The following is a 24295-nucleotide window of genomic DNA, read 5'->3' on the forward strand; positions in this document are numbered from 1 at the left end:
GTTTTAGGATCAACTTTTCTATTACTGCGAAAGATGTAGCTGGGATTTTGATAGGCATTGCATTGAATCTGTGGATTAATCTTAACAATACCGTCTTCCATCCATGAAGATGGGATGTCTTTCCATTTATTGAGGTCATCTTTTATTTCTGTCAATGATGTTTTATAGTTTGCAAGTGTTACACTTCTTTTGTTGAATTTAAGTATTCTATTCTTTTTGATGCTATGGTAAATGGAATTATTTACTTAATTTTGAAATCTTTCATTGTGTATATAAGTACAATTCTTTTTTTTTTTAAACATCGATCACGTATCCTACAACCTTGGCTGAACTCATTTATTCTAATAGTTATTTTTTGTGGATTCCTTAGAATTTTTATATACAAGGTAATGTCATCTACTAAGAGAGTTTTACTTCTAACTCTACAGTTTTAAAAGAACCACAAGACATTTTTGAATTGGAGTATTGGTTCCACTTATATGAGAGAATGAGGAGCTAACAAAGAGAACAAGAAAGAGTCAAACTTTGCTTTTCTCTCCAGTCTTCGAATGCATGGACGCTGACAGTATTTGTTGGCCAACCTAGTCAAGGCTCACCTTGCCGAGATTATAAGGATTTGTCCATCTATATACCTCATTTCTAACCATGTAAATCAGGCAGGGATATATACACATGTGTGCCTTGAGTATATCCACACATACCATTCTCTCCACCATGGCAATCCTTCCTTCTGGTGACCTCAGTGTTTGGCTGAAAGTATGTGGCAAAAAAGAGGGAGGAAATCAAAGAAGTGTCTGCGTGATAGCCCAAGGGTCACGGTGCTGCCTGGAAAGTGTGCCACCTGTGGTTTGTTATGGTTGTACTCTCACCAGTTCATTTATGGTTTCACTTTCACAAATTCAGATTAGGTGTGGTTTTATTTTCCTAAGTTCAGAAAGTTGGATTCTGGTGTTCATGATGCCTGGTCAGATTCTGGACACATCACCCATCATCTTGGTCTACCCCTATATTAAGGGCTTAGTATAGCAAAAACCAGGATGGAAATGTCATGAAACAACTTACTGTGCAGGAAATAAAATGTATGAAAAGCCTTCTCTCACAGAGCCATTACAACTTTCAAGTATGGTGCTACTGTAACATCTCCTGTATTGATCTATCTAGAGAGGCTGTTAACCTTTTAGATTAAATATGAATTTTGCAACCTGAAGAACATGTATTCTTATTTGTTGGTCTGAAAAATAATATGCAATATAGTGCTACTGAGCTAAGGCATAGTGGTTTGTATTCTGATAACTTGGGGGCAAATTGTCATTTGGAGCCTATTTCTAACAGGCAGCCCTTCTGCATAGCAAGTGTAGTCTGAGAGTTTGTCAGAACAACAAACAAAATTCACAGTCACAAGACTGGAGAAGGCTTTCAAAAAGTGCTTGACAAATAGTCTGAGGTCATTAATGTCTAGGCGAAACCACTCTTTGGACTTCTTCTTGAACTGGACTTTTATGATTATAACCAGAAATGTAAATTTACTTTTGCCCTTTTTGTTCCTAGCTAGAGGAAATAAAATTATGACCTTCACTTCTTTTTATTTCATTTGCTGTCCTAAAAATTCCAGTTCACTTTGCTGGGCAACAAGAGGCACATATCCCACTTTTGTGTTCATAAGCTGAGGTTGAGTGGATCCTAGAATCTGATCATTCACCAGATTCCTGCAATGAGATTACTCTCAGGAACAGCTCTGGTTTCCTCAATTACTTGGGTTCTATTAGGGTAGAAGGGAGTCTAACTCAATTTAGCAAAGGAATCTCCTGAAAATAGACGTTGAACAAATAGATGTTGTTCTGGACCTAATGTAACACTTTTGTACATTTGTATTAATGGAAAAGGGACACAGCCATGGGTAATCAAAGACCTTGGTTTTAAAATCCAGGACAAGGACACTTTGGAGGGTTGCAACTTGAAATCATTTTACATGAACTAATAAGGACTTCAGTTTGCATTTCTTGGGCACTCACAGGTCAGAGCATGATGTAGAAATGTCCCTGTGTTTTTAAGATGGGTTTCAATGCTGTATCTTTAAATTTTTAGCTGTTGTTCTGCCAAAAGTTTTTTTGGGGTACTCTGGGAGATGCCACATTGCCGATTTGCCTTGTTTTCTGCTTTAGAATGCTGGTAGTTTTTGAATTACACATTTTGTTTTTGTTTTGTTTTGTTTTGTTTTTTATCCTCTATAGATGATCACAGTAGGGTGAAGTTAAGACCTTTACCAGGAAAAGACTCTAAGCACAGTGACTACATTAATGCAAACTACGTCGATGTAAGTCAGAAATGTTTTATAAACCTGTTTCTCATAATTGAAGAGTGCCACAGAGACTGTTGAATGTGTTTTAATACTGCACAGAGCTTTTCCTAAAAACACAGCCTATTCAATATGGAAGGCACTTGAATTATTAACTGGTCTGTGATACTGCTTTCATCTTACTTTGTGCTGTGTCATCTTTGAAGGGTTACAACAAAGCGAAAGCCTATATCGCCACCCAGGGACCTTTAAAGTCTACATTTGAAGATTTCTGGAGGATGATTTGGGAACAAAACACTGGAATCATTATCATGATTACGAATCTTGTGGAAAAAGGAAGAGTAAGAGTTCTTGGCTTAATATCTTAATCATGTACCTTCATTCAAAACCTCTTTATGGAGCACCTGCTGTAGGGTAGGAACTTGACCAGGTATAAAGAGTTAAGGAAATGAAAAGCATCCTCTCCTGCCCCTGCCTTGCTTGTGGTCTGGTGGGAAAGAGCTGAGCGCTTACAAGAGGGAATTAAATGTGGCAAGTGGCAAGAGGGATGAATAGAGTATTCGAATGTGGATGCTGTAAAAGGGATGGATACTCCTCTAGGACTGAGATTTTGTAAAGGAGCTAATATGTGAGGTGAGCTGTGAACAATGAGAGGGGAGGAGGGGTTACGGAACGACCTTCTAAGAGGACAGAAAACACAGCAAACAGGGAAGTTGGCAGAAACGTAGTGTAGTGGGGGAACTACTGATAGTTGGGGGGGGGAGCAGAAACACTGTTGAAACACCTTGACCATCATTAAGAGAACCTTTTTAAGATTATTAATATTTTAGAGTTAGTAGATTAGGAGTTTATATTACATGACGCTGATTTAGCCTGGAATAAAGGCTAAGCCTCAAATTCATTACTCAGAATCGCTACAGCTTCACCTTAACTGTGGAGTCCCTGTTTCACCTCTGGTGACCCAAGAGGTAAAATGAAGATTTTCACTGTTATAAGATTCTCTTGCAATTCGGAAGGCAGCCCAGCCTCCTCACATAGCCAGCCGTATTGCTTATAGGCCAAATACAGGTTTCTTTCTGAGGCCCTTTTTAAAGTACATTGTCTGTTGAAAGATGATCATGAATGTGAGACCCATTTCACAAAGGATCTTGCCCAAGGTTGTCCCAAGGTTAACCTCTTCAGAGGTTTGTCTACCTCCAAGCCATTGGGCCCATATGTTCCTTTTTCAGTTCAACTATATGGTGATATTACCTGTTTTAAAGACGCTGGAAATCACATTACCAACAGTACAACTGTGGCATAAATTGCAGTTGGAACTGACAACTTTTTCCTTTTTTGCAGCGAAAATGTGATCAGTATTGGCCCACAGAGAATAGTGAGGAGTATGGAAACATTATTGTCACCCTGAAGAGCACAAAAGTACACGCCTGCTACACTGTTCGTCGTTTTTCAGTCAGAAATACAAAAGTGAAAAAGGTATTGAAGGAATATGGGTGGGCTGCCAGGGCATCTCTCTTTAAACTTGTATGAAAATTACTGTACAACCAAGGCCAATTCTCAGAACCAACTTGGCTTTAAAAAAGTATTTTTAAAAAACATTTTTTCACAACTCCTTTGATTGACATCAATGTATGCTGTGAAAGATACTGGCAGAGCCCATAATAGAATTTAACTGGCCTGATTAAATTCTTTAATCTCCTCATGACGGCTTCATTTAAAAAAAAGGGGGGGGGGAGGGGTACTTCCAGGTCTCGGTGACCAGCAACTATAGCAGCACCTGTTTGTGGGTTTAGCTTTTCAATAGCAACCTTCTGACAGTTTTCAAGCATTATTTTCCCAAACTGTGTTCCAAGGAACGCTAACCCTGCAAGATGCTTGCAAAAAGGAGATTCTGCTATTTAATAAGTATGGAAAATGAATGCTACATAATATGTATTCCCCTTTAGAAATATGTACAATTTACGCAAGTGGCCAGAGCGCTAGTTAAGAAACCCTCTTTCACTTTTTTTGCCCAGTGTTTCCTAATGCGACTCAACATAACCCTTTCCTATATAACTGTTAACATCCAATTTCCACACCTTGTGGAAAATGCTGCTTTCAAGTTATCTCAATTTCTTTTGTTCAAAATCTGCTGTTCCATCAAGATTCATGGACCATGACAGCATTACTAGGAACTCTAGGTGGATGTTCATTAAGAAAATGTAAAGTAATTGCTCTAGAGAGACTTAGGAATGGCAGTTGTTTGTAGCAATGGATGTCATTTTTTTTTTTTTTTCCCTAAGTCTTGGCCATCTTTGGGAATGTGATCAAACTACAGCCCCCCTGCCCCAGAAGAATTCACATTTAGTCCAATTTTTATATACAATTTCATTGGCTCCAAAACCCATCTGTGATCCAAGGTTTACAGTCTTTTTCTATGTTTAGTTTTTTTCCCAGAATGGCAGAAGTATATAAAAGTCAAGTAGCACTATATTTATCTGTGTTCTAATAGAGCTGTTAGCTGGCTTAAACTAACCAATAATCAGCTTATGTTTACAAAGCCCATTGCTCATGGAAACCCTTCAGGTATTTAAACATGGCCCACTTATTCTTATTTTACAAACCACTCAAGTTGGAGGACGGAAGTCAAATAGGAACTTTAGGTGTTTTGTGCAAGAGGAAAAAGTAGTAACTGAAAAAGAGGAAGAAATAGGAAAATGAGAGTTAAAGGAAGATTTCAGAAATCAAAGCCATAAGGCTTCTGGAGCCCAGGGCCAAACACCTTAAATGCTCAAGCTGATTAATGACCTTGAGTCATCAAAAAAAAATCAGACATTTATAAGTTTATTCGTTATAAGAAAAACCTACGACAGCAAGTTACCTGTTTGGGGAAATTTTTCATCCAAAGTGGTTAAAATATAAAAAGCTCAGCCACTTAAAGGAAAACTACTCTGGAAAATTCATTCATGAAAGTGACAGATAAATTTATTATTGATGTTGGAGACTGAGAATCACTTCCTGGAGTATAGCAGCAACCAGCTCTCCGGCTCCTGAAGGTCCAACCCAGACAGCAGAGAAAGGATGGGAGTCATGGCCCACAGTCAGATGAGAGCAAAGGGACCACGGCCTTCTGGAGTTGGGGCAGGAAGTCAGAACATGGAGGCTTGTGTAGAAATTACACAGTGCATGAATGAGACGGCTGCCAAGGGGAAAGTACCTAGCTCAAGAACAGTAGTTAGGGCACATGAAATGGAAGGTCATGTTTCATACATCCTTATGTTTTTTTGTTTGTTTTTGTTTTTTTTTTTTAATCCAAAATGCCCACTGTCTGCTTAAAGACCTCTCTTTTCACCTTTCTCCTAGGGTCAGAAGGGAAATCCCAAGGGTCGTCAGAATGAACGGGTCGTGATCCAATATCACTACACTCAGTGGCCTGACATGGGAGTTCCTGAGTATGCCCTCCCGGTCCTGACCTTCGTGAGGAGATCCTCGGCAGCCCGGACACCAGAAATGGGCCCTGTGTTGGTGCATTGCAGGTGGGGCCAACATCTTTCTCCTTCTTGTGCCTGGGATTCAACATCTGAAGTGGGCAGAGTGGGCGGATGTGGACCGCTGGGGCCCTGCTTTGTTTGATTTAGAAGCAGAGTCTTCCACTGAAAACTGGGACTGGTACAGCCTGGTAGGGTTCTATAAAATCACTGCATTCTCAAAACATTCTGAAATCATCAGCTATTTCTGAGGCTAAAACAAAATCTGCTCTTAGAGAATGAATCTCCAGTTTTTAATAACATCTATTAATAAAATCCCCATTGTTTACAGGGAATCTTGAAGCTGCTCCTATTACATGGAAATCTGACCTTAAACACAAGTCCAGGGCTTTCTACACTGGAGAGGTTGAGGTTTTGTATATGGCTTTTCTGTAGGGTTCCTCTAAATAATAAAATTCATTGTAGGAGTGAAAAGATCTTTAATGTTTTAATTGATACATGCTCTAAGAAAGACCTTTTTCAGAGCACTGGGAAAGCCTTTTTTCCCTTAATTACCTTTAACAACTTTAATAGGTGGTTTAAGAATACTTTTATTATCTTTCATTTGTAATTGCATTCTTGGCTTTTTTTTTTTTTTTAACTTTGATATTCAAATAGATGCTGCCTCTTCTGTGAGTTATGTTGCAGAGCTGCGTGGCATTTTCTAAGCATTTCTTCTGGGCTGTTGCTCATAACATGTGATCACAAAGCAAGTCCTTGGCAGATGTTGGAGCGCAGCCCCTGTTTAAAGCCTCGTGAAAAGTACATTTTCTTGCTAACCCATTGAGGAATCGCTAAAATAGACATGAAAGTCTGTCAAAGAGCTGGGGTATCAATGGAGCAGTCCTGGGAGGTGGGGAACCCGCTGGGGGTACTGCAGACACCCATCTTCCTGACTGTTGTTTCTTAGTTTTGTGTTGGTTTGTTTAACAATGAGGAAGTGTGAATAAAAGAGACCAGATTTTGCAGGTGTGCCATTCTGATTCCATACGGGGCTGACTAAAGGCAGGCACCCCTTTAGGTAAGAACTTTCTAATAGTGAACAGACTAGGGAGGTGTGCAGAAAGGGGACTTACCGAAAGGATAATGGGTGCTTCCAGAATCATAGAGAGTTGGAGAACCAGGCACAGACTTCGGCATCAAGGACACAAACTTCCTACCTGGGGTCTCGGCACACGGGGTTCTGGTGGGGGGATGCCTCTGCCAAGCAGGGCTGCTCTCCGTCCCTTGCATCACTGACTTCCATCCTTGGCTTGAGCAGCAAGCGAGACTGAGAAAGCAAATACATACGCAACATTTTACCCCAGCTCCCGTGGTATTTATGAAAGGCTGTCTTTGCTCTCCGTCAAGACTCCTGGGAAATGTCCTAATGAAGTTTTTGGATGCTGTCCACAATGAATGACCTATGTCAACTCTCTACTAGGTTATCTAAACAACAAGGTTATTTTTAAGCTCGTTCGCTATTTAGACGGTAATTTTTCCAGTCTACAGTTAATGCATGACACGAAAGAGCAAAAGGTGGCGGCTGAGTGTCTTCCTTTCTTCCAGTGCTGGTGTGGGCAGGACCGGCACCTACATTGTAATAGACAGCATGCTGCAACAGATAAAAGACAAAAGCACAGTTAACGTCCTAGGATTCCTGAAGCATATCAGGACACAGCGTAACTACCTCGTCCAGACTGAGGTGAGGAGTGGCTGCAGTTGCTCGCAAGAGATTCTAGCACGTGCTTTAAATGAAAGTTGAATGGTACTGAGGAGAAAATCCATTCTTGTAGGGCCCGAAGGAATGTACAGGTTTGTACTGGAAGCTACGCTGACCATGAGACTGTTCTTTGACTCCCAGTTTCCCATGTCTGTGTGCATCTTACGTGTGATTTCTCAGTCACGACACAACACTTAGGAAGCGAGGTGCAGCTGTATCTAGTGCTGGGTTTGAGGCCATGGGGAGTTAAACAGTTGTTGTCGGGCCTGAAAAGTTGAAGGGTTTCTAAAGACCTTCGTTAAACACATTTCTCCACGGCTTGCTGCACTGAACCTACTGCTTGGGGCACGGTATGGAAAACACAGTCCTGACCCTAAAATAACTTATGAGGGATAAAGCAGTGAGTACGGGAGCAAGGCACCTGGCTGTAAATGCTTGAAGGAGCTCCCAGGGAAGTCCCTGTGAGAAGAGTTGATCAGAGGTCAGCTTCATGACTTGGATAGAAGTGGCTACCCCTTACCAGCTCTCCTCGTTCTGTCCCTTTTAGGAGCAGTACATTTTCATCCATGATGCCTTGTTGGAAGCCATTCTAGGAAAGGAGACTGAAGTATCTTCTAATCAGCTGCATAGCTATGTTAACAGCATCCTCATACCAGGAGTAGGAGGAAAAACACGGCTGGAGAAACAGTTCAAGGTAGTGCTCTGATTAAACGTCTGGGTTTTGTAAAAAAGCAAGAAGTACAGAAATGGCTTACGTTTGGGGGTCATATCTTTTTGGCATGAATGTATAGACTGAAGGGGATTACTATTTGTATTCTTCAAATGTAACGGGAAGCAAATAAAGTTTCGACCTGTGTATGAACTGTTGGGATCCTAACACCACAGTGACTCTAGGTTGGAGTCTGTCAGTCTAGTCCAAAAAATAATGCTGTACTTCTTCTGAACTAACTTATCTTACCCTTAAGAATGATTTATTTTTAGGACAGTAGGTCAACAAATAAGCTATCTGAAAGACTATCAGATAGTTTAGAAACTAAAAGAGGTACTAAGGAATACCAGAAAGAAGTTAACTTTTCCCAAAGGATTCTTCTTTTGCTTGGATAGGGGCATGAAGAAGTTTAAAGGCAGTTAAGGTTTATATGGAATTAACTGAGGGAAAGGTTAAAAAAAAAAAAAAAAGACCATAAGATCATTAAAAGCTCAGTCCTTTATTCTAACCTTCAAGTGCTGTCCCTCCAATTATTAAGTACTTTCTTATTTATTGGTCTCTCATTAGTCTTTTCAGTTTTTTTTTTGCATTATTCCATACGTAATTTCTCATTTTGTATCAAGATGGAAAGAATGAGGTATATCTGTACAATTGTACTTTTCATGGTAAAACTTTGTGAAACCATCATTTGAATCAATGAGACTGCCAAGCAAAGTAACAAGTTAAATTAATTTTCATTCCATAACAATCTTAAATTTCTAGCTCTCCTTTTAAAACATCCTAGCCATTTGAAAAACCATTTGAGGTAATTAATAATGAGGACATATCTCATTTTAAATGTTTAAAATTAATTCTTAAAAAATTAACTATCAACATTTCTTAAATTCTGCCTTTTCTGTTTCTGCAATATTTGTTTCCACATATTTTGATGAATTTTTTAAAAGAAATCTCTTCATTCCCTTGGAAACCAGGTAATTGGTTCTTTGGTAGGCACTAACCACTTTAGAACTTAAGTAGAAGGAAAAAAACAAGAATCAGAGACTTGAAAACTACACCCAAGGCCCTGGACAGTAGTACGAAAGCTAAAAAAACAAAACCGAGGATTGACACAGTGTTTAACCAAGCTATACAAGAACAGGAAGAATAACCAAACTACTGGGCTACTTATAGTGGCCTTAGAACAATGTTAGTTTAGTTCAACAGAAACGTACTGAGAACCTAGTAAGTTATGTTCAAGAAACATAATTAGCTCCTATGACTATAAAGCAGTCTTTTCTAGTGTAGACCCACCCGAATCTCATGTGCCTGTGAGAAATTATGGAAGACAAATTACAAAAAGCAGTGACATTTTCAACAGAAAAATCCAGATGAATTCATTTAGTATTTACTGCCCACACTGAACCTGTTATCAGAAGCCTAGGGCCTGATAGTAGAAATTAGACAAGATTACCCCTAACCACGGTAAGGGGACAGAAGTAACCACTACTAAAACACAAAAATATATTCTTTAGGATAGAAAAATGTTTTTGCTCCTCAGTAATCCAATTACTGATTGGCTGCCTTTTGCCAGATTATCAAGCAAATGCTATCAATTATAACTTTGTTTTGTTGTTTCCCAGCTTGACTGAGATGTAACTGATACATAACATTGTATAAATTTAAGGTGTAGAGAGTAATGACCTGATGCTTGCATATATTACAAAATGATTATCACAATAAGGTTAGTTAATGAAAACTACAACGTTGCTTTTCTTTCAGCTGGTCACACAATGTAATGCCAAGTATGTGGAGTGCTTTAGTGCTCAGAAAGAGTGTAACAAAGAAAAGAACCGAAACTCTTCCGTCGTGCCATGTAAGCTCTTAAAATCAGTTTGACTTGGTTGAGTGTGTTAGTATTTTTTCACCGAATTTTATGTATTATGTAGAGAGGCCGCAACTACCAAGGGGAGTAGTTATGCCAGGAAAATTAAGGCAGTTTGATCAAACTAGGAGGGGTGGCTGTCCATGCCAGCAGATTGCTGCATCAGTGTGACATGAAGTCTAGCTTCCGTTCACCTCACAATTCAAGAATTAGGGTACTTCTACATTTTAACTAAAAAAAAAAAATGTAAAGCCATTATCACTATGGCATTAATACTCCTAGAAAAACGCGAGTCTCTGATTAATCTGTACAACTGGAATGCATTATTACATTCTTCTGGCTATTGAGATCAGGGTACTGTGGGTGGATGGGGACCTTGGTATAAATAACTCGGGACCTAGCAGAGGAAACTGTGAGCTGTAGACACAAGCATGGGTGATCACTGGAGAGATTCTGAGACTCTACTGACAAAGGCCACTGTTTTCTAAGCATGTTATGGGGAGAAAAATGGGAAGGGAATGGCAAAAGAGCAAAAGTATAGTGTGTTGGTATAATTATAAGGATATCAAACCAGGGCCAAAAATTATCTGAAATCCTCTGTCATCTCTGCACAGAGTGTTCTCTTTGTGATCTGCTGTGAAAACCTCTCTCACAGTAAGATTTTATTCCTGTAATGCCTTTACCCTTCTGGGAATGTGCAGCAAAATTCCATTTACATTCTGCCTTAGCTGACCCTTTAGCTTAGTTAAAAATATAGGTGAGTTTTAAAATGAAAGGGGAGCCAGGGAAATAGATTACTCACCAAGTGAATCTCAGAAAGCATTATTGGTTCTGTGTGTGTAGTAAGGCAAATGTGGTGGTTTTTTTGTTTTTTTGTTTTTTTCCATACTACAGCCGAGCGTGCCCGAGTGGGTCTTGCACCATTGCCTGGAATGAAAGGAACAGATTACATTAATGCTTCTTATATCATGGTGAGATTCAAGTTAATTATAAATAAATTCAATTAAACTAAAAGGTGCTAAAGAGCAGATACCACCTATGTGGCTGATTTCATTTTTCAAATAATTTCTCGATGTGTAATATAAAAATTAGAGAGATTTCTGTATCTGGCGACCTTTAACAAAAGACTCCGAATCAGCAGGGGTACAGAAATCCTTTAAGAAAAGTGTGTGTTAAGGAATTAATTTTCTTGTTAATTTCACCCATCTAATGTTTGAATAAATGTTGAAATTGCTGTTAAGTAAAAACAGCAGGGGTAACGAGACGGGAATTGTATGTGGAGATAAAATGATCTACACGTGTTAGCATGTACATCTAAAAATTAGCCCCATGTACAGACTGCCTTTTTCAATTGTTTAAGTGAGGTCAAAACAATGCTGTCTTATTTCATGAACGGATTTTACTACCCCAACGTCAGAATAAAATGTTTGTAACTGCTGATTTTCCATCTCCCTAACTGAAGGGCTATTATAGGAGCAATGAATTTATTATAACCCAGCATCCTCTGCCACATACTACGAAAGATTTCTGGCGAATGATTTGGGATCATAATGCACAGATCATTGTCATGCTGCCAGACAACCAGAGCTTGGTAAGCAAAGCACATCTGCTATATATTAATGAGCCTGTGAGGCCGTAAGCATAAGTCATTCTGATACCTTACCACAGGCCTCCACTGTGTGTGTGTGTGCTCGGGAGGGCATCTAGACTTCTCTCATCCTTAAGTCTGAACGGGTTCCTTTTGTATGCTTACGGTACGGTTACTGTCCCTGTCAGCTCCATTACTTGATGTTCTCATGCTGTACATGGCCAGGCAATAGAAGGTTTTGGAAAAGGGCCTTTGAGTAACCTCCTTTAACATGTGACCTTAACCTGACCTCTCAGTTGCCGGGTGTCATCTGTAAAAAACAAAATAGCAGCTAACATTTGAGTATGTAACTGTGTTTACATGTATTAACTTGCTTAATCCTCTCTACCACTATCATTTCATTTAATAGCTAAGAAAATTGAGGAAAGTAACTTGCCTAAGGGCATATACACAAATAATGGGAGGCAGGATTTGAACCTGCGTGACCTTTTAATCCTTTGCTATGCTATTTGTCCCACCCCACATCAGAGAAAGGTTTCCTAGCCCTACCCCAAAAACTTTATATCAAAAGTACTAATGATGACGGGACGCCTGGGTGGCTCAGTCGGTTAAGCGTCTGCCTTCGGCTCAGGTCATGATCCCAGGGTCCTGGGATCGAGTCCCGCATCGGGCTCCCTGCTCCGCGGGGAGCCTGCTTCTCCCTCTGCCTCTGTCTCTCTCTCTGTCTCTCATGAATAAATAAATAAAATCTTTAAAAAAAAAAAAAAAAAAAAAAAGTACTAATGATGTATCATTATTTCTCCCCCATTCCACAGGCAGAGCAGATCCATTACAGGGAAGGAAATACAGAAAGGCTATTTTGTTCCAATTTAAAGGTGCTTTTAAGACCTTGACTGAGCCCTAGCCTCTTTCTCTCCTCCCTTGAGTCCTTCCCTGCTGTGTCTGGAGATTATGTAAAAGAAGGGTGAACAAATCTATCAAGATGAGCTTAACTTTCAGAATTAGTTGGGTGGTCAGAAGTTATTATGAGGACATGTGAGCCCACAAAATGAAAACAAAAAACAATGAGGAGTTGCTTCCATGAGTATCAGATTAGTGAATTTTTTTAATCAAGAAAGAACAGCATGTGATTGAACCCCTAGTCTTGATGACATGCATTTGACTGTGTGCCCAGTCAGTAGGAACTTCTTCACTTTGTCGCATTTTGCTCCAGCTTCAGAATACCAAGACTGCTTCTGTATGATAGAATGGCAACAAAATTGAGAATCTTAAGCTAAAAACTGGAGTGTAAATTTTCAAATTAGCTGGCAATAGGGGTCTATTCTGTTTGGCATGTGGAAATTGGAGGCATTTAGGGTTGTTAAAACGTTCATTTGTTGGATGAGTCAGTTATTTTGTTATTGTCACTTAACACAGGATGGTCACCAAAAGGATCTATCACACAGGCTCATTTGTAGTGGGTAGGCTAGACCACCTGAGTCCATACATGCTCTGCAGACAGTGAGGACCTTGACTTGCCCCGGAACAGGTCATCTCAGTGTCTCAGGCTGAGGGAGACCTGGCTAGAATCCTGCATGTCTGCATTCTCAGCTCCGGAGTTGAAAGTCAGATTTATTAGTGCACATTTTTCCTGAAAATGTAGATTCTCTTTGTTTGCTTTATTATTTATCACTGCTATAAGTTGACAAGACCATGATGCTTTGAGTAGCCCAAAGTCACTGGTTCCTAGCTCAGAAAGCACTGTTAAAAATACAGGGATCTTTGATCTACAAATATATTTGTAAGCAAAATAACCACGAGACTGGAGTTCCTGCTGAATCAAGAAGCAGCATGTATTTTTCATAGTCTTTGAAGATGATCAGTTTGCGCTCTATATTCAGAAGGTTTTTGTTGTTTTTTGCCTTTCTTCCACCATTATTAAAATCCCTTTGGCAGTTATTAGGCCAATTTGGTAATTTACGATTCATGTTAATTTCTTAGAGGTACATAATGTTGTTATTCCCACTTTTCAGATATGGAAATTAAGGCCCAGATTAATTTATTCAGGATCACATCCAATCCTAAATCCTATGCTTAAGCTGTGCATATTGATTAAATGTATAGGCCCTGTCCATTATTACCTTACATCTTTAGTATCTGTTAAAAGGGTCTTACTTCCATTTCCTTGGACAAAATGTATTAAAACCCCTGACAGTTACAGACTTCTTTTGTATAGACTAAACCCAATTGCTAATCTGTTTCCCCTTATGCTGAGCTTTAAAAATAAAAATGTACTTGGCAATAAGCTATATTGAAACTTGAAAGGGTGATAAGTCTTATTGGACTGTTGGCTCATTTCTGATGCAACAATGTAAGATTAAACAAAACCTTCTTTGTTTTGAACATTAGAATTATTTCTGACTTCACTAGTAGTATCTAAGCATTTTCAGGAAGATGCCCCTAGAAGTATAGATAATGCTGGGCAAAGTAGTTTGCCATTTGAACTGATGAGAAAAAGAGGCATGGCAGTGGGGGTCAGGGGTCTTATCCTAATCATTGTACTTCTCACAAAATCTCCAACATATGTACCCCTTAACTTTTTCTTAGGCCTCCACAGTTTTCAGGGATGGAATTCAAATACCACGCCTGAATATTTATTTTTAATCCTAAAATAGATGAACATTTAAAGTTTGCCTGATTCAAGGCTGAAAGACTTTTTCTATGTTAATCTCCATTTGAAGCCTAACATGGATAGATTAACTGGTCTTTGAAAGAGCACTTTGTACTTCATGCCAACATAAGCTTATTTATGCATGACCTCTTCCCAGACAGGTTCTGTTGCTTACCATTTAGTAGCAGTGTGACTTGAGACAACTTAAGGGCTTCCCTGAGTCTTGATGTCCTCCTCTGTAAAGACCGATGATAAAAATCCCTTACGTCACTAGTATATCATAAAAACTAAGTAAGATAATGTTGATGAAATTCCTTGGCAAAATGCTAATCAACTGTAGAACTGTTTACATAATCCATAGGAAGTAAAAACCAGGATGTCTTAGCTGCTTAAGCAGTTGTAAAATAATATACTAACTCCAGTTGAGAAATTTTTTTTTTTTTTTAAAGATTTTATTTATTTATTTGAGACAGAGAGAAAGCACATGAGAGGGGGGAGGGTCAGAGGGAGGAGCAGGCTCTCCGCCGAGCAGGGAGCCCGATGCGGGACCCGATCCAGGGACTCCAGGATCATGACCCGAGCCGAAGGCAGTCGCTCAACCAACTGAGCCACCCAGGCGCCCGAGAAATTTTCTATAATGTATCACAGTAAAAAAAAAAAACAAAAAACTTAAAAACCAAAAAAAAAAAAAAAAAAAAAAACCCAGGATCTAGGTCGATTTTGGTTGTTACAGTGCCCTAGGTGGGAAGTGCTAGGAAATGGTTATTATCGAGTATATTTTACAATCACCACTGAACTTGGGGAACTGGGCATGATGAAGTACAGGACATGGCAAACATTATACGTCAATTTGCAAGAAAATTCAAAAACAAATGTTTGACAGCACTGCAGAGGAATTTTTTCTTTGGGGGGGGTTCCTATAGGCAGAAGATGAGTTTGTATACTGGCCAAGTCGAGAAGAATCCATGAACTGTGAGGCCTTTACCGTCACCCTTATCAGCAAAGACAGACTGTGTCTCTCTAATGAAGAACAAATCATCATCCATGACTTTATCCTTGAAGCTACACAGGTAACTTAAACCTCCAACAGACATACTTGGGCCCTGCATCGCCTTTTAAGTAATAATAAAGTCACTTGCCACCCTCGAGACAGGCTCAGGCATTTGAGTATGACTTAATTTTAAATATGTACACTTCCCTTTTTCCTTCCTTCAAATATTTGCTTTTTCCAGCTGGGTAGATGAAATGTAACAGTTCCTCTGAGCATGCATACAAATAGGTCTGTTGACCTAATTATGAAAACAATATACTAGAGTTCAACAGTCTCTTTGCCCCCAGAAATGTAAACCTTGCAATGTGTTACAGATGATAATAGTAAGGCTTTTTTTTTTTTTTTTTTTACTAAATGACATTTTGATATGTAATAACTTATTATGGGGTGGGGAGAAAGAAGAGCTATCTTATATTAATAACTTAAATGATGATCTAATGCTTGGTCTTTTTTTCCTTTAAATGTATAGATAAGATAGAATAGGATATAAAGTCTCTTATAATTTATTGTCACTTAAAATTTTATTGTCCCCAGAACAAAATAGGATTCTACTATCATGACCTGGTCGTTTTTTAAGGGCAGGAAGTCAGTCCTCCCTAGTATTTGGCATTTGTCAATTATCTCTAATACATACTTTCTCAGGAGCAAGTTCTAGTCCCCAGATTATAGGTGTCAGGAAATAACGGATGGGCTATGACTTGTTGTATTGGTTATAGGATGACTACGTCCTAGAGGTTCGGCACTTCCAGTGTCCCAAATGGCCTAACCCAGATGCCCCCATCAGCAGTACTTTCGAACTTATCAATGTCATCAAGGAAGAGGCCTTAACAAGGGATGGCCCCACCATTGTTCATGATGAGTATGTATTTCTTAATTTTAAAATTCAGACATTTTTCTTGAATTGCTTTGGGAGTGGAAAGGGAAGATCGTGACCATTCTGTGTTACAAGTGTGTACAAGGGCCTGTTGTAAATCTGTTTGCATTTTAATGTGTCAGGCCCTTCCCAGACTTCAGATATTCCTGGAGTGTATGTTCTAGAAGGTCAAAGCACTATACCAGCCTACAAAAGTAGACTTGCAAGCTTCCTGAGGATTTATGTTTCAAAAACACTAATTAAACAGAAAATGTAAATAAATAACTTAAATATTTATTTTTATATCCCTACAAACACTTATTAGAGAAGAAAACTTTTTAAATATGGTTTAGTTGATTAGGAGTGAGAAAGTTACTATTAATGATAAATTTAGAGTTTACAATGTGTTTTGGAAGTTTAAAGAATATGACTCTCAAGGAGAACAAATAATTTGCTCCTGGTGTCAGAGCTTCTAGGCATCCACATGGTATTCAAACCCAGACACTTTCCCCTTTAGTCAGAGGGAAAGGTTGATAGATAAACCTTATAGTATGTGAATATTTGGAGTCAAACTTCATGGCTGGGATTGACCTGTAAATCAGTTTGTAATCCCAGATTGTTTAGACTCTCACAAGCTTTTAGCTAATATGGCACCAATTATAGATCCTCATTTCTTTAAAAACAAGAAAAAAAATTATTTTAGAGAGTGGGGGCAGCGGGAGAGAAGCAGACTCCCCACTGAACATGGAGCCCAAGTGGGGCTGGATTCTGCGACCCTGAGACCATGACCTGAGCCAAAACCAAGAGTTGGATGCTCAACTGACTGAGCCACTCAAGTGCCCCTCTATCCTCATTTCTGTTTTACTTCCAAGGTAGCTCCTTTGGTCAGCAAATTCTCAGTGTGTACCCATTATGTTCATTAAATTAACAGCTACTCTGGAAGCATAGTTATTAATCAATTTGAGAGTAAAGCTTATTGTTAAGTCTTTCATTTTTTCTAAACTAATGCTGCAACATGAAGTGAGCACACTTTCAGCGTACGTCAGCACCTGTACCTCAGATCATGGTTCCTCATATTTGAAGATGGCCCTATTAACTGGCTGCTTCCAAAGATTTTTATGTTCTTTTTTAGGAAATAATGACTATTTCAAAATGTTGGTCCAACTCTTAATTAGATTGAGTTTAGGGGGGAAAGAAAGAGGAAAACATTATAGTCATTACTAAGATGCCCAGAAACGGGGCAACTGCCAGCAGTGTTTAAGTAGCAGAGCCAGCATAAAAATAACTGGGCAGCTAGTCCTGGTCTATGGAAATTGGGGTATGCAGTTATAGTGTGACATTAGGGCTGCTTCTATAGTTTTTCCCCCCACTAATCTGTATTAGCTTTCCAAATACCTCTGGGGACTGAATTCTAATGCTGCCGCCCAGTTCTGTGACTGATGGTGTTGTGATTTTGTGCTCAATGCAGTCATGCAGCTAAACTTATATTTCATGGTAAGGGATGTGGGAAGGAAAAAACTAGCAACTTGTTAAACCATTTAAAAAGAACTATTTGATTCATTTGTCTGTATTCAGTTTGGGGGTATATTGTCTTATTCAGTGATTTTTATTTTATTCCACATATATATTCCACATATATGACCTCTGAAATTAATCAAATGTAGCTTGTTCTTAGGCCTGCATAAGAAAAGAGCAAATTAACTCTGAACTAGATCAGCACAAATCATGTAAGTAAGCTGGACTAAAAGCCACTGAAGAAACATGTTCCTTCCTTTATCCACTCTTCAGGAGATAAGCAATTCCGTAGAAGTTATTTTTCCACATTACCCAAGCAAAGTAAACAGCTGCTCGTGGTAGTGCAATGTTCTGAACACCAGCTAGCTTTCAGTTTCCATCCTACCTACTTTTTGTACCTGTAAATATCCCTTCCTGGTGGCCCACAAACACCTCAAATGTAGCATGTCTAAAAACAAACTCATCATCTTCCCCGCCTGTCCCCAGCCCCGGAGTTGGGCAAACCAGAAACGTGCTGGTATGCCCCCTCACCTCCACATCTCACTGGCCACGAGTCTTCTTGATGTCACCCATTCTCTCAGTACACTTTTCAAACTCCTTTACGATCCGGTTGAAGCAATCCTCCATTGAATTACTTCCTGCAGGCCACCTTGCCCCTGCAAATACTATTTCCCTTGAGGGCTCTTTCAGTCAACAGACACTTTAAAAGTCACTCTCTTTGAAGAGGTAATCATTTAAAATCACTAACAAACATCACATTCTTACCAGTGTTCTTGGGTAGCACATCCTGTTGCAACTGCTTGTTCACAGGATTGTCACCCCCACCTTGTTGAGACCAGCAGAGGTAACTCATTTGTCCCAGTCTCCACTGGGTGAAGCTCAATGCCTGGCACAGAATGGGTACTGTGCTTCAAACTGACCTACAAATTAAGGATATGTACAGTATCCTTAATATGAACTTTCCCCAGAGAGCCTTGTGCCTTGCATTTTGTTTCTCGTTATCTTGCCTCCTTACGAATGTTTAAGCGCTATCAAAACTAGAAGTGAGCAGGCCGGAAGAGAAAGCCTCGCTGCTTGCACTTTAAGAGTTGAACTTTGAGTGGACAAACTTGTTATTTATCGGGTCTACACAGAGATCTCTTAACACCTACTCTCAGGGTTCTCAGCTGTGTGCCAGATGGATAAAGTTTCTAGATAAATGATCTAAGGATAAAATTCCACACCCAAAAGTAAACTGATTCTATTTGAAGGCAAGCACAGCTTAAAGGCAAACAGCTTTATTCACAGCATCCTGTATTCGAGACCATTCTGTTCAGAGACTCATCTATCAGCATTACTGTCAGATTTTTTAAGCAGAGCTTACATTCCGACAGAACAACTTTGGAACGTAAGCACGGTTTTTACAGTCTCATGAGACTACAGATTAGACGTTCACTCACAGAAGAACAGTTTCTTGTGCAAATATTTAATAATATTCACTGCGGAGGTATATCTATCACCCTGTTAGAGCTCCTAGAAGGCTAATTCCATTCACAAAGTATGATGTGAGTACTGCAGGTTGGAAAGGAGGCCATTAAAAGGTCAAAACTATTTTCATAATAATGCAAAGATACCATTTGCCTTGTTCATTCTCACTCTGATGGCTACCATAATGTGTGCTTGCATGGTTTTGTGTTTAACATTTTCTCAGTTCCAATTTTTGACACCATAAATATTAATAGATACAGCCCAAATAAGCAAAAGCTCTTTGAGGATCACCAATAACCTTTTATTTTCATTTGATCCTGAGATAAGCCATAGGAGATACAGAACTGTATGGACTGCTTTCTCTGTCAACTGCTGCAAAGATACCTACAAATTAACTAATTCTGTTTTTCATTTGAACCTCAACATTACTGCACTAGGAGGATAATTTTAGGATCCCTTAACATGAGAAAATAGGCAGTGTGAAGCTAATAGGGCCTGTGTACACAAATAGTGTCAGCCAGGACCAGCTACCATAATTTGTGGGGTCCCATGTAAAATGAAAATGCAGGAACTCTTGTTCAAAAATTAAGAATTTCCAGATGAAGAATTCAAAGTAATAGTCATAAATATGCTCACCAGGCTTGAGAGAAGAGTGGATGAACTCAGAACCTCAACAAAGAAATAGAAAATACAAAAATGAACCAATAACTGAAATGAAAAACACACTAGAGGGAATCACGGCATGTGCATATATACTAACATTCCCATTATAGGGGTCCCAGAAGGAGAAGAGAGAGGGAGGGGTAGAAACTTCCCTAAACTGGAGAAGGAAACAAAACCCCAAACAAGATGAACCAAGGGAAGTCCACAGCAAGACACATAATAATTACAAAGATAGAGAATCTTAAAAGCATCAAGAGAAAAGCACTAGTTATTTAGAAGGGAAGCCCCATAAGGCTATCAGCTGATTTTTCAGCAGAAACCTGCAGTCCAGAAGGGAGTGGCATGATATATTCAAAGTGTAGAAAGGAAAAAAAACCACAACCAAGAATACTATACCCAGTTAACATTCAGAATTGAACAGATCGTTTACCAAACAAAAATTAAGAGTTCATCACCACTGATCCAGCCTTAGAAGAAATGCTAAAGATGACCCTTTAAGTGAAAAAGGAAGGCTGTAAGTAGAAGAAAATTATGAAAGAAAAAAATTTTACTGGTAAAAGCAAATACATAGTAAAGGTAGTAGAATCAATCATAAAGCTAGTATAAAGGTTAAAAGGTGAAACTAATATCTAAAGAATTAAGGGATTCACAAAAAGATGTACAATACAGCATCATACACATAAAATGTGTAGCTTTTAGAATGTGTTTGAACTTAAGCATCCACCAACTTAAAATAGACTGCTATATACTTAGGATGTTATATATGAACCTTATAGAAATCATAAACCCAAAACCTGTAATAGATACATTAAAAATAGGAATCAAAACATAACACTAAAGAAAGTCACAGGGAAAAGAGCAAGAGAAGAAGGAACATAGAAGAACTATAAAAATAACCAGAAAACAATGAACAAAATGGCAATAAGTACATATCTCTCAATAATTAAGTATTAAAAGACATAGGGTGACTGAATGGATTTTAAAAAACCCTGTCCAGATGCTGCCTATAAGAGACTCACTTCAGCCCCAAACACATACACAAACTGGAAGTTGAGGGGATGGAAAAAGATATTCCATGCAAATGGAAACAAAACAAGCTGGGGTAGCAGTATTTATATCAGACAAAATAGACTTTAAAACAAAGAATGTAATGAGACAAGGACATTTCCATAATGATAAAAGGATCCAGGGCGCCTGGGTGGCTCAGTCAGTTAAGCGTCTGCCTTCAGGTCATGATCTCAGGGTCCTGGGATGGAGCCCTGCATCAGCTCCCTGCTCAGCGAGGAGTCTGCTTCTCCCTCTGCCCCCACCCCTGCTTGTGCTTGCTCTTTCTCTCAAATAAATAAAATTTTAAATAAAAAGGATCAATCCAACAAGAGGATATACAATTATAAGTATCTATGCACCCAACATAGGAGCACCTAAATATATAAAAATATTAACAGACATAGAGGGGGAAACTGACAGTAATAAAATAGGTCATCCAGACAGAAAATTTATAAAGAAACATTGGCTTTGAACAACACATTAGACCAGATGGATTTAACAGATACATACAGAACATTCCATCTCGAACAGCAGAATACACATTCTTCTCAAGTGCATATGGAATATTCTCCAGGATAGATCACATATTAGGCATAAAACAAGTCTCCATAAGTTTAAAAAGACTGAAATCACATCAAACATTTTTTCTGACCACAACAGTATGAAACTAAATTATAAGAAAAAAAATGGAAAAAATACAAACATATGGAGGATGAGTTAAGAAATCAAAGAGGAAATCAAAAAACACCTGGAGGAAATTAAAATGGGAACACAAAATCTTTGAGGTTCAAAATCTTTTGAGATGGGGCACCTGGGTGGCTCAATCAGTTAAACGTCTGCCTTCTGCTCAGGTCATGATCCCAGGGTTCTGGGATCAAGTCCTGCATCAGGCTCCCTGCTCAGCAGGGAGTCTGCTTCTCCATCTGCCCCTCACCCCGCTCGTGTTCTCTCTCTCTCTTTCTGCCTCTCAAATAAATAAAATCTTAAAAAAAAAATCTTTTGAGATGCAGCAAAAGCAGTTTTAAAAAGAAAATTTATAGCAATACAGGCCTACCTCAAGAAACACAAAAAAATCTCAATCTAACCTTAGTAATCTAAAGGAACTAGGAAAAGAACAAAGCCAAAATTTAGTAGAAGGAAGGAAATAATAAAGATCAGAGTGGAAGTAAATGGAGACTTAAGAAACTATAGAAAAGATCAATGAAACAAAGACCTGGTTCTTTGAAAAGATAGGCAAGACTGAGAAACTTTTAACCAGACTCCTCAAGAAAGAAAGCAGACTCAAATAACATTAGAAATGAAAGAGAAGTTATAACCAACACCAAAGAAATACAAAGGATTATAGTAGACTACTATTAAAAATATAAGCTAGCAAATGAGACAAACCTAGAAGACCTAGAAAAATTCTTAGAAAAAACTTCCAAGGCTGAAGTAGATGTAGAAAATCTGAACAAACCAATTACTAGTAACAAAATTGAATCTGTAATGAAAACCTCCTAACAAAGTCCAGGACCAGATGGCTTCACAGAAGAACTCTACCAAACATATTTTTAAAGATTTTATTTCTTTGTGAGAGAGAGAGAGAAAGAACAAGTGGGGGGAGGAGCAGAGGGAGAGGGACAAGCAGACTCCACCCTGAGCATGAAGCCCAACAATGAACTTGATCCCACGACCCTGAGATCATGACCTTAGCCGAAATCAAGAGTTGGATACTTAGCTGACTGAGCCACCTAGGTGCCCCTCTACCAAACATTTAAAATAGAGTTAATACCTATCCTTCTCAAACTATTCCAAAAACAAAACAGAAGAGGAAGGAATTTATTCTAAGGGGCCACCATTACCCTGCTACCAAAACCAAAGATACTACAAAAAAAGAGAAAATTACAGGCAATATCTCTGACAAACATAGATGCAAAAATCTTTTAACAAAATATTAGCAAACTAAATTCAGTTCTGATCTCCAGGATCAGATGGGATTTATTCTGAGGATGGCAAGGATGGTTTGATATCCACAAATCAATCACATGATATACCACATTAACAAAATGAAGGATAAAAATTATGATTATGGCAGGGGGCGGAGCAAGATGGCGGAGGAGTAGGAGACCTGGATTTCCTCTCCTCTCAGGAATTCAGCTGGATAGGGATCAAACCATTCTGAACACCTACAAACTCAACAGGAGATCAAAGAAAAGAAGAGCAACAACTCTCTGAACAGAAAAGCGACCACTTTTTGGAAGGTAGGACGTGCGGAGAAGTGAATCCGAGGCGATATTCGGGAGGATAGACGGCGGGGGAGGGGCCTCCGACGGCCGCTTCTGGCAAGTGATAGAGCCACGGAGCACAAAATCGGAACTTTTAAAAGTCTGCTCCGCTGAGGGACGTCACTCTGGTGGCGAAGTGGGGGGTGGAACCCTCGCGGGACAGTGTGGTCTCAGGACCCTCGGGGTCACAGAAAGACCGGGGGTGCCTGAGTGCGGCAGAGCTCCCAAGTATCGGAGCAGGGAAGCCGGCTGCAGAGACGGAGCCCAGGCGCGGGCTCTCAGCTCGGGGCTGCTATAAACCGTAATCCGCGGCACAGTCGGGCCACAGCTCCTCCAGCAGGGACCCAACAAGCGGCAGATCCGGGGAGACTCACCTTCTTCCCCCGGGAGGAGAGGTGCGGGAGCGCACCGCGGGGATCTGCTGGGTTTGGAGACTCCACCCGGGGTCGGGTGCCAGATAGAAAGGCGCGGTCACAGGCCAGGTGAGCGCGGAGTGCGGCCGGAGACCGGGGAGACGGGAGTGACTGACTGCTTTTCTCTGGGGGCTTGCTGAGGAGCGGAACCCCGAGTTCTCGGCTCCGCCGGGGCGGAGACTGGGAGGCTGCCATTTTCACTCTCCGCCTCCAAAGCTGTACGGAAAGCTTGCAGGGAACAAAAGCTCCCGAGAGCAAACCCGAGCAGATTACTTAGCCCGGACCAGCAAGGGCGGGGCAATTTTGCCTCCGGCAAAGACATTTGGGAACCACGGCAACAGGCCCCTCCCCCAGAAGATCAGCAAGAACAGCCAGCCAAGACCAAGTTTACCGATCAATGAGAACGGCAGAACTCCAGCGCTAGGGGAACACTGCACATAGAATTCATGGCTTTTTTACCATGATTCTTTAGTCTTTCAAAGTTAATTATTTTTTTTAACTGTCTTTTTTTCTTTTTTCCTTTTTTCTTTTTTTTTGAATTTTTCTTTTTCCCTTTTTCAACCAACATCTTATCAATCCCTTTTTTAAAAAAAAACATTTTTATTTTTCATTTTTAAAGTCATATTCTATCCCTTCATAGTAGTTACCCGTATTTTTGGCATATATATATAAGTTGTTCTCTCTTTAAAATCTTGAGATAGTTTCTTCTA

The 24295-nt window shown here is 39.5% G+C and overlaps 1 protein-coding gene across 4 annotated transcripts in view; it reads left to right on the forward strand.

Annotated features, from left to right (window-relative positions):
• The window catches only part of PTPRG (protein tyrosine phosphatase receptor type G), a 701636-nt gene that overhangs the window by 658568 nt on the left and 18773 nt on the right, over nucleotides 1-24295 (forward strand). For all 4 annotated transcript variants that reach the window (XM_032411651.1, XM_032411652.1, XM_032411653.1 and 1 more), the window contains 11 exons: nucleotides 2232-2314; nucleotides 2503-2637; nucleotides 3638-3772; nucleotides 5639-5811; nucleotides 7351-7486; nucleotides 8052-8198; nucleotides 9972-10065; nucleotides 10969-11045; nucleotides 11537-11665; nucleotides 15236-15382; nucleotides 16080-16222. In XM_032411651.1, coding sequence (XP_032267542.1) covers nucleotides 2232-2314; nucleotides 2503-2637; nucleotides 3638-3772; nucleotides 5639-5811; nucleotides 7351-7486; nucleotides 8052-8198; nucleotides 9972-10065; nucleotides 10969-11045; nucleotides 11537-11665; nucleotides 15236-15382; nucleotides 16080-16222 — 1399 coding nt within the window. The remainder of the gene's footprint in view (nucleotides 1-2231; nucleotides 2315-2502; nucleotides 2638-3637; nucleotides 3773-5638; nucleotides 5812-7350; nucleotides 7487-8051; nucleotides 8199-9971; nucleotides 10066-10968; nucleotides 11046-11536; nucleotides 11666-15235; nucleotides 15383-16079; nucleotides 16223-24295) is intronic.

Source organism: Phoca vitulina, unplaced genomic scaffold (assembly GCF_004348235.1).
Source record: "Phoca vitulina isolate PV1807 unplaced genomic scaffold, GSC_HSeal_1.0 scaffold13, whole genome shotgun sequence".
Classification (NCBI taxonomy): domain Eukaryota; kingdom Metazoa; phylum Chordata; class Mammalia; order Carnivora; family Phocidae; genus Phoca; species Phoca vitulina.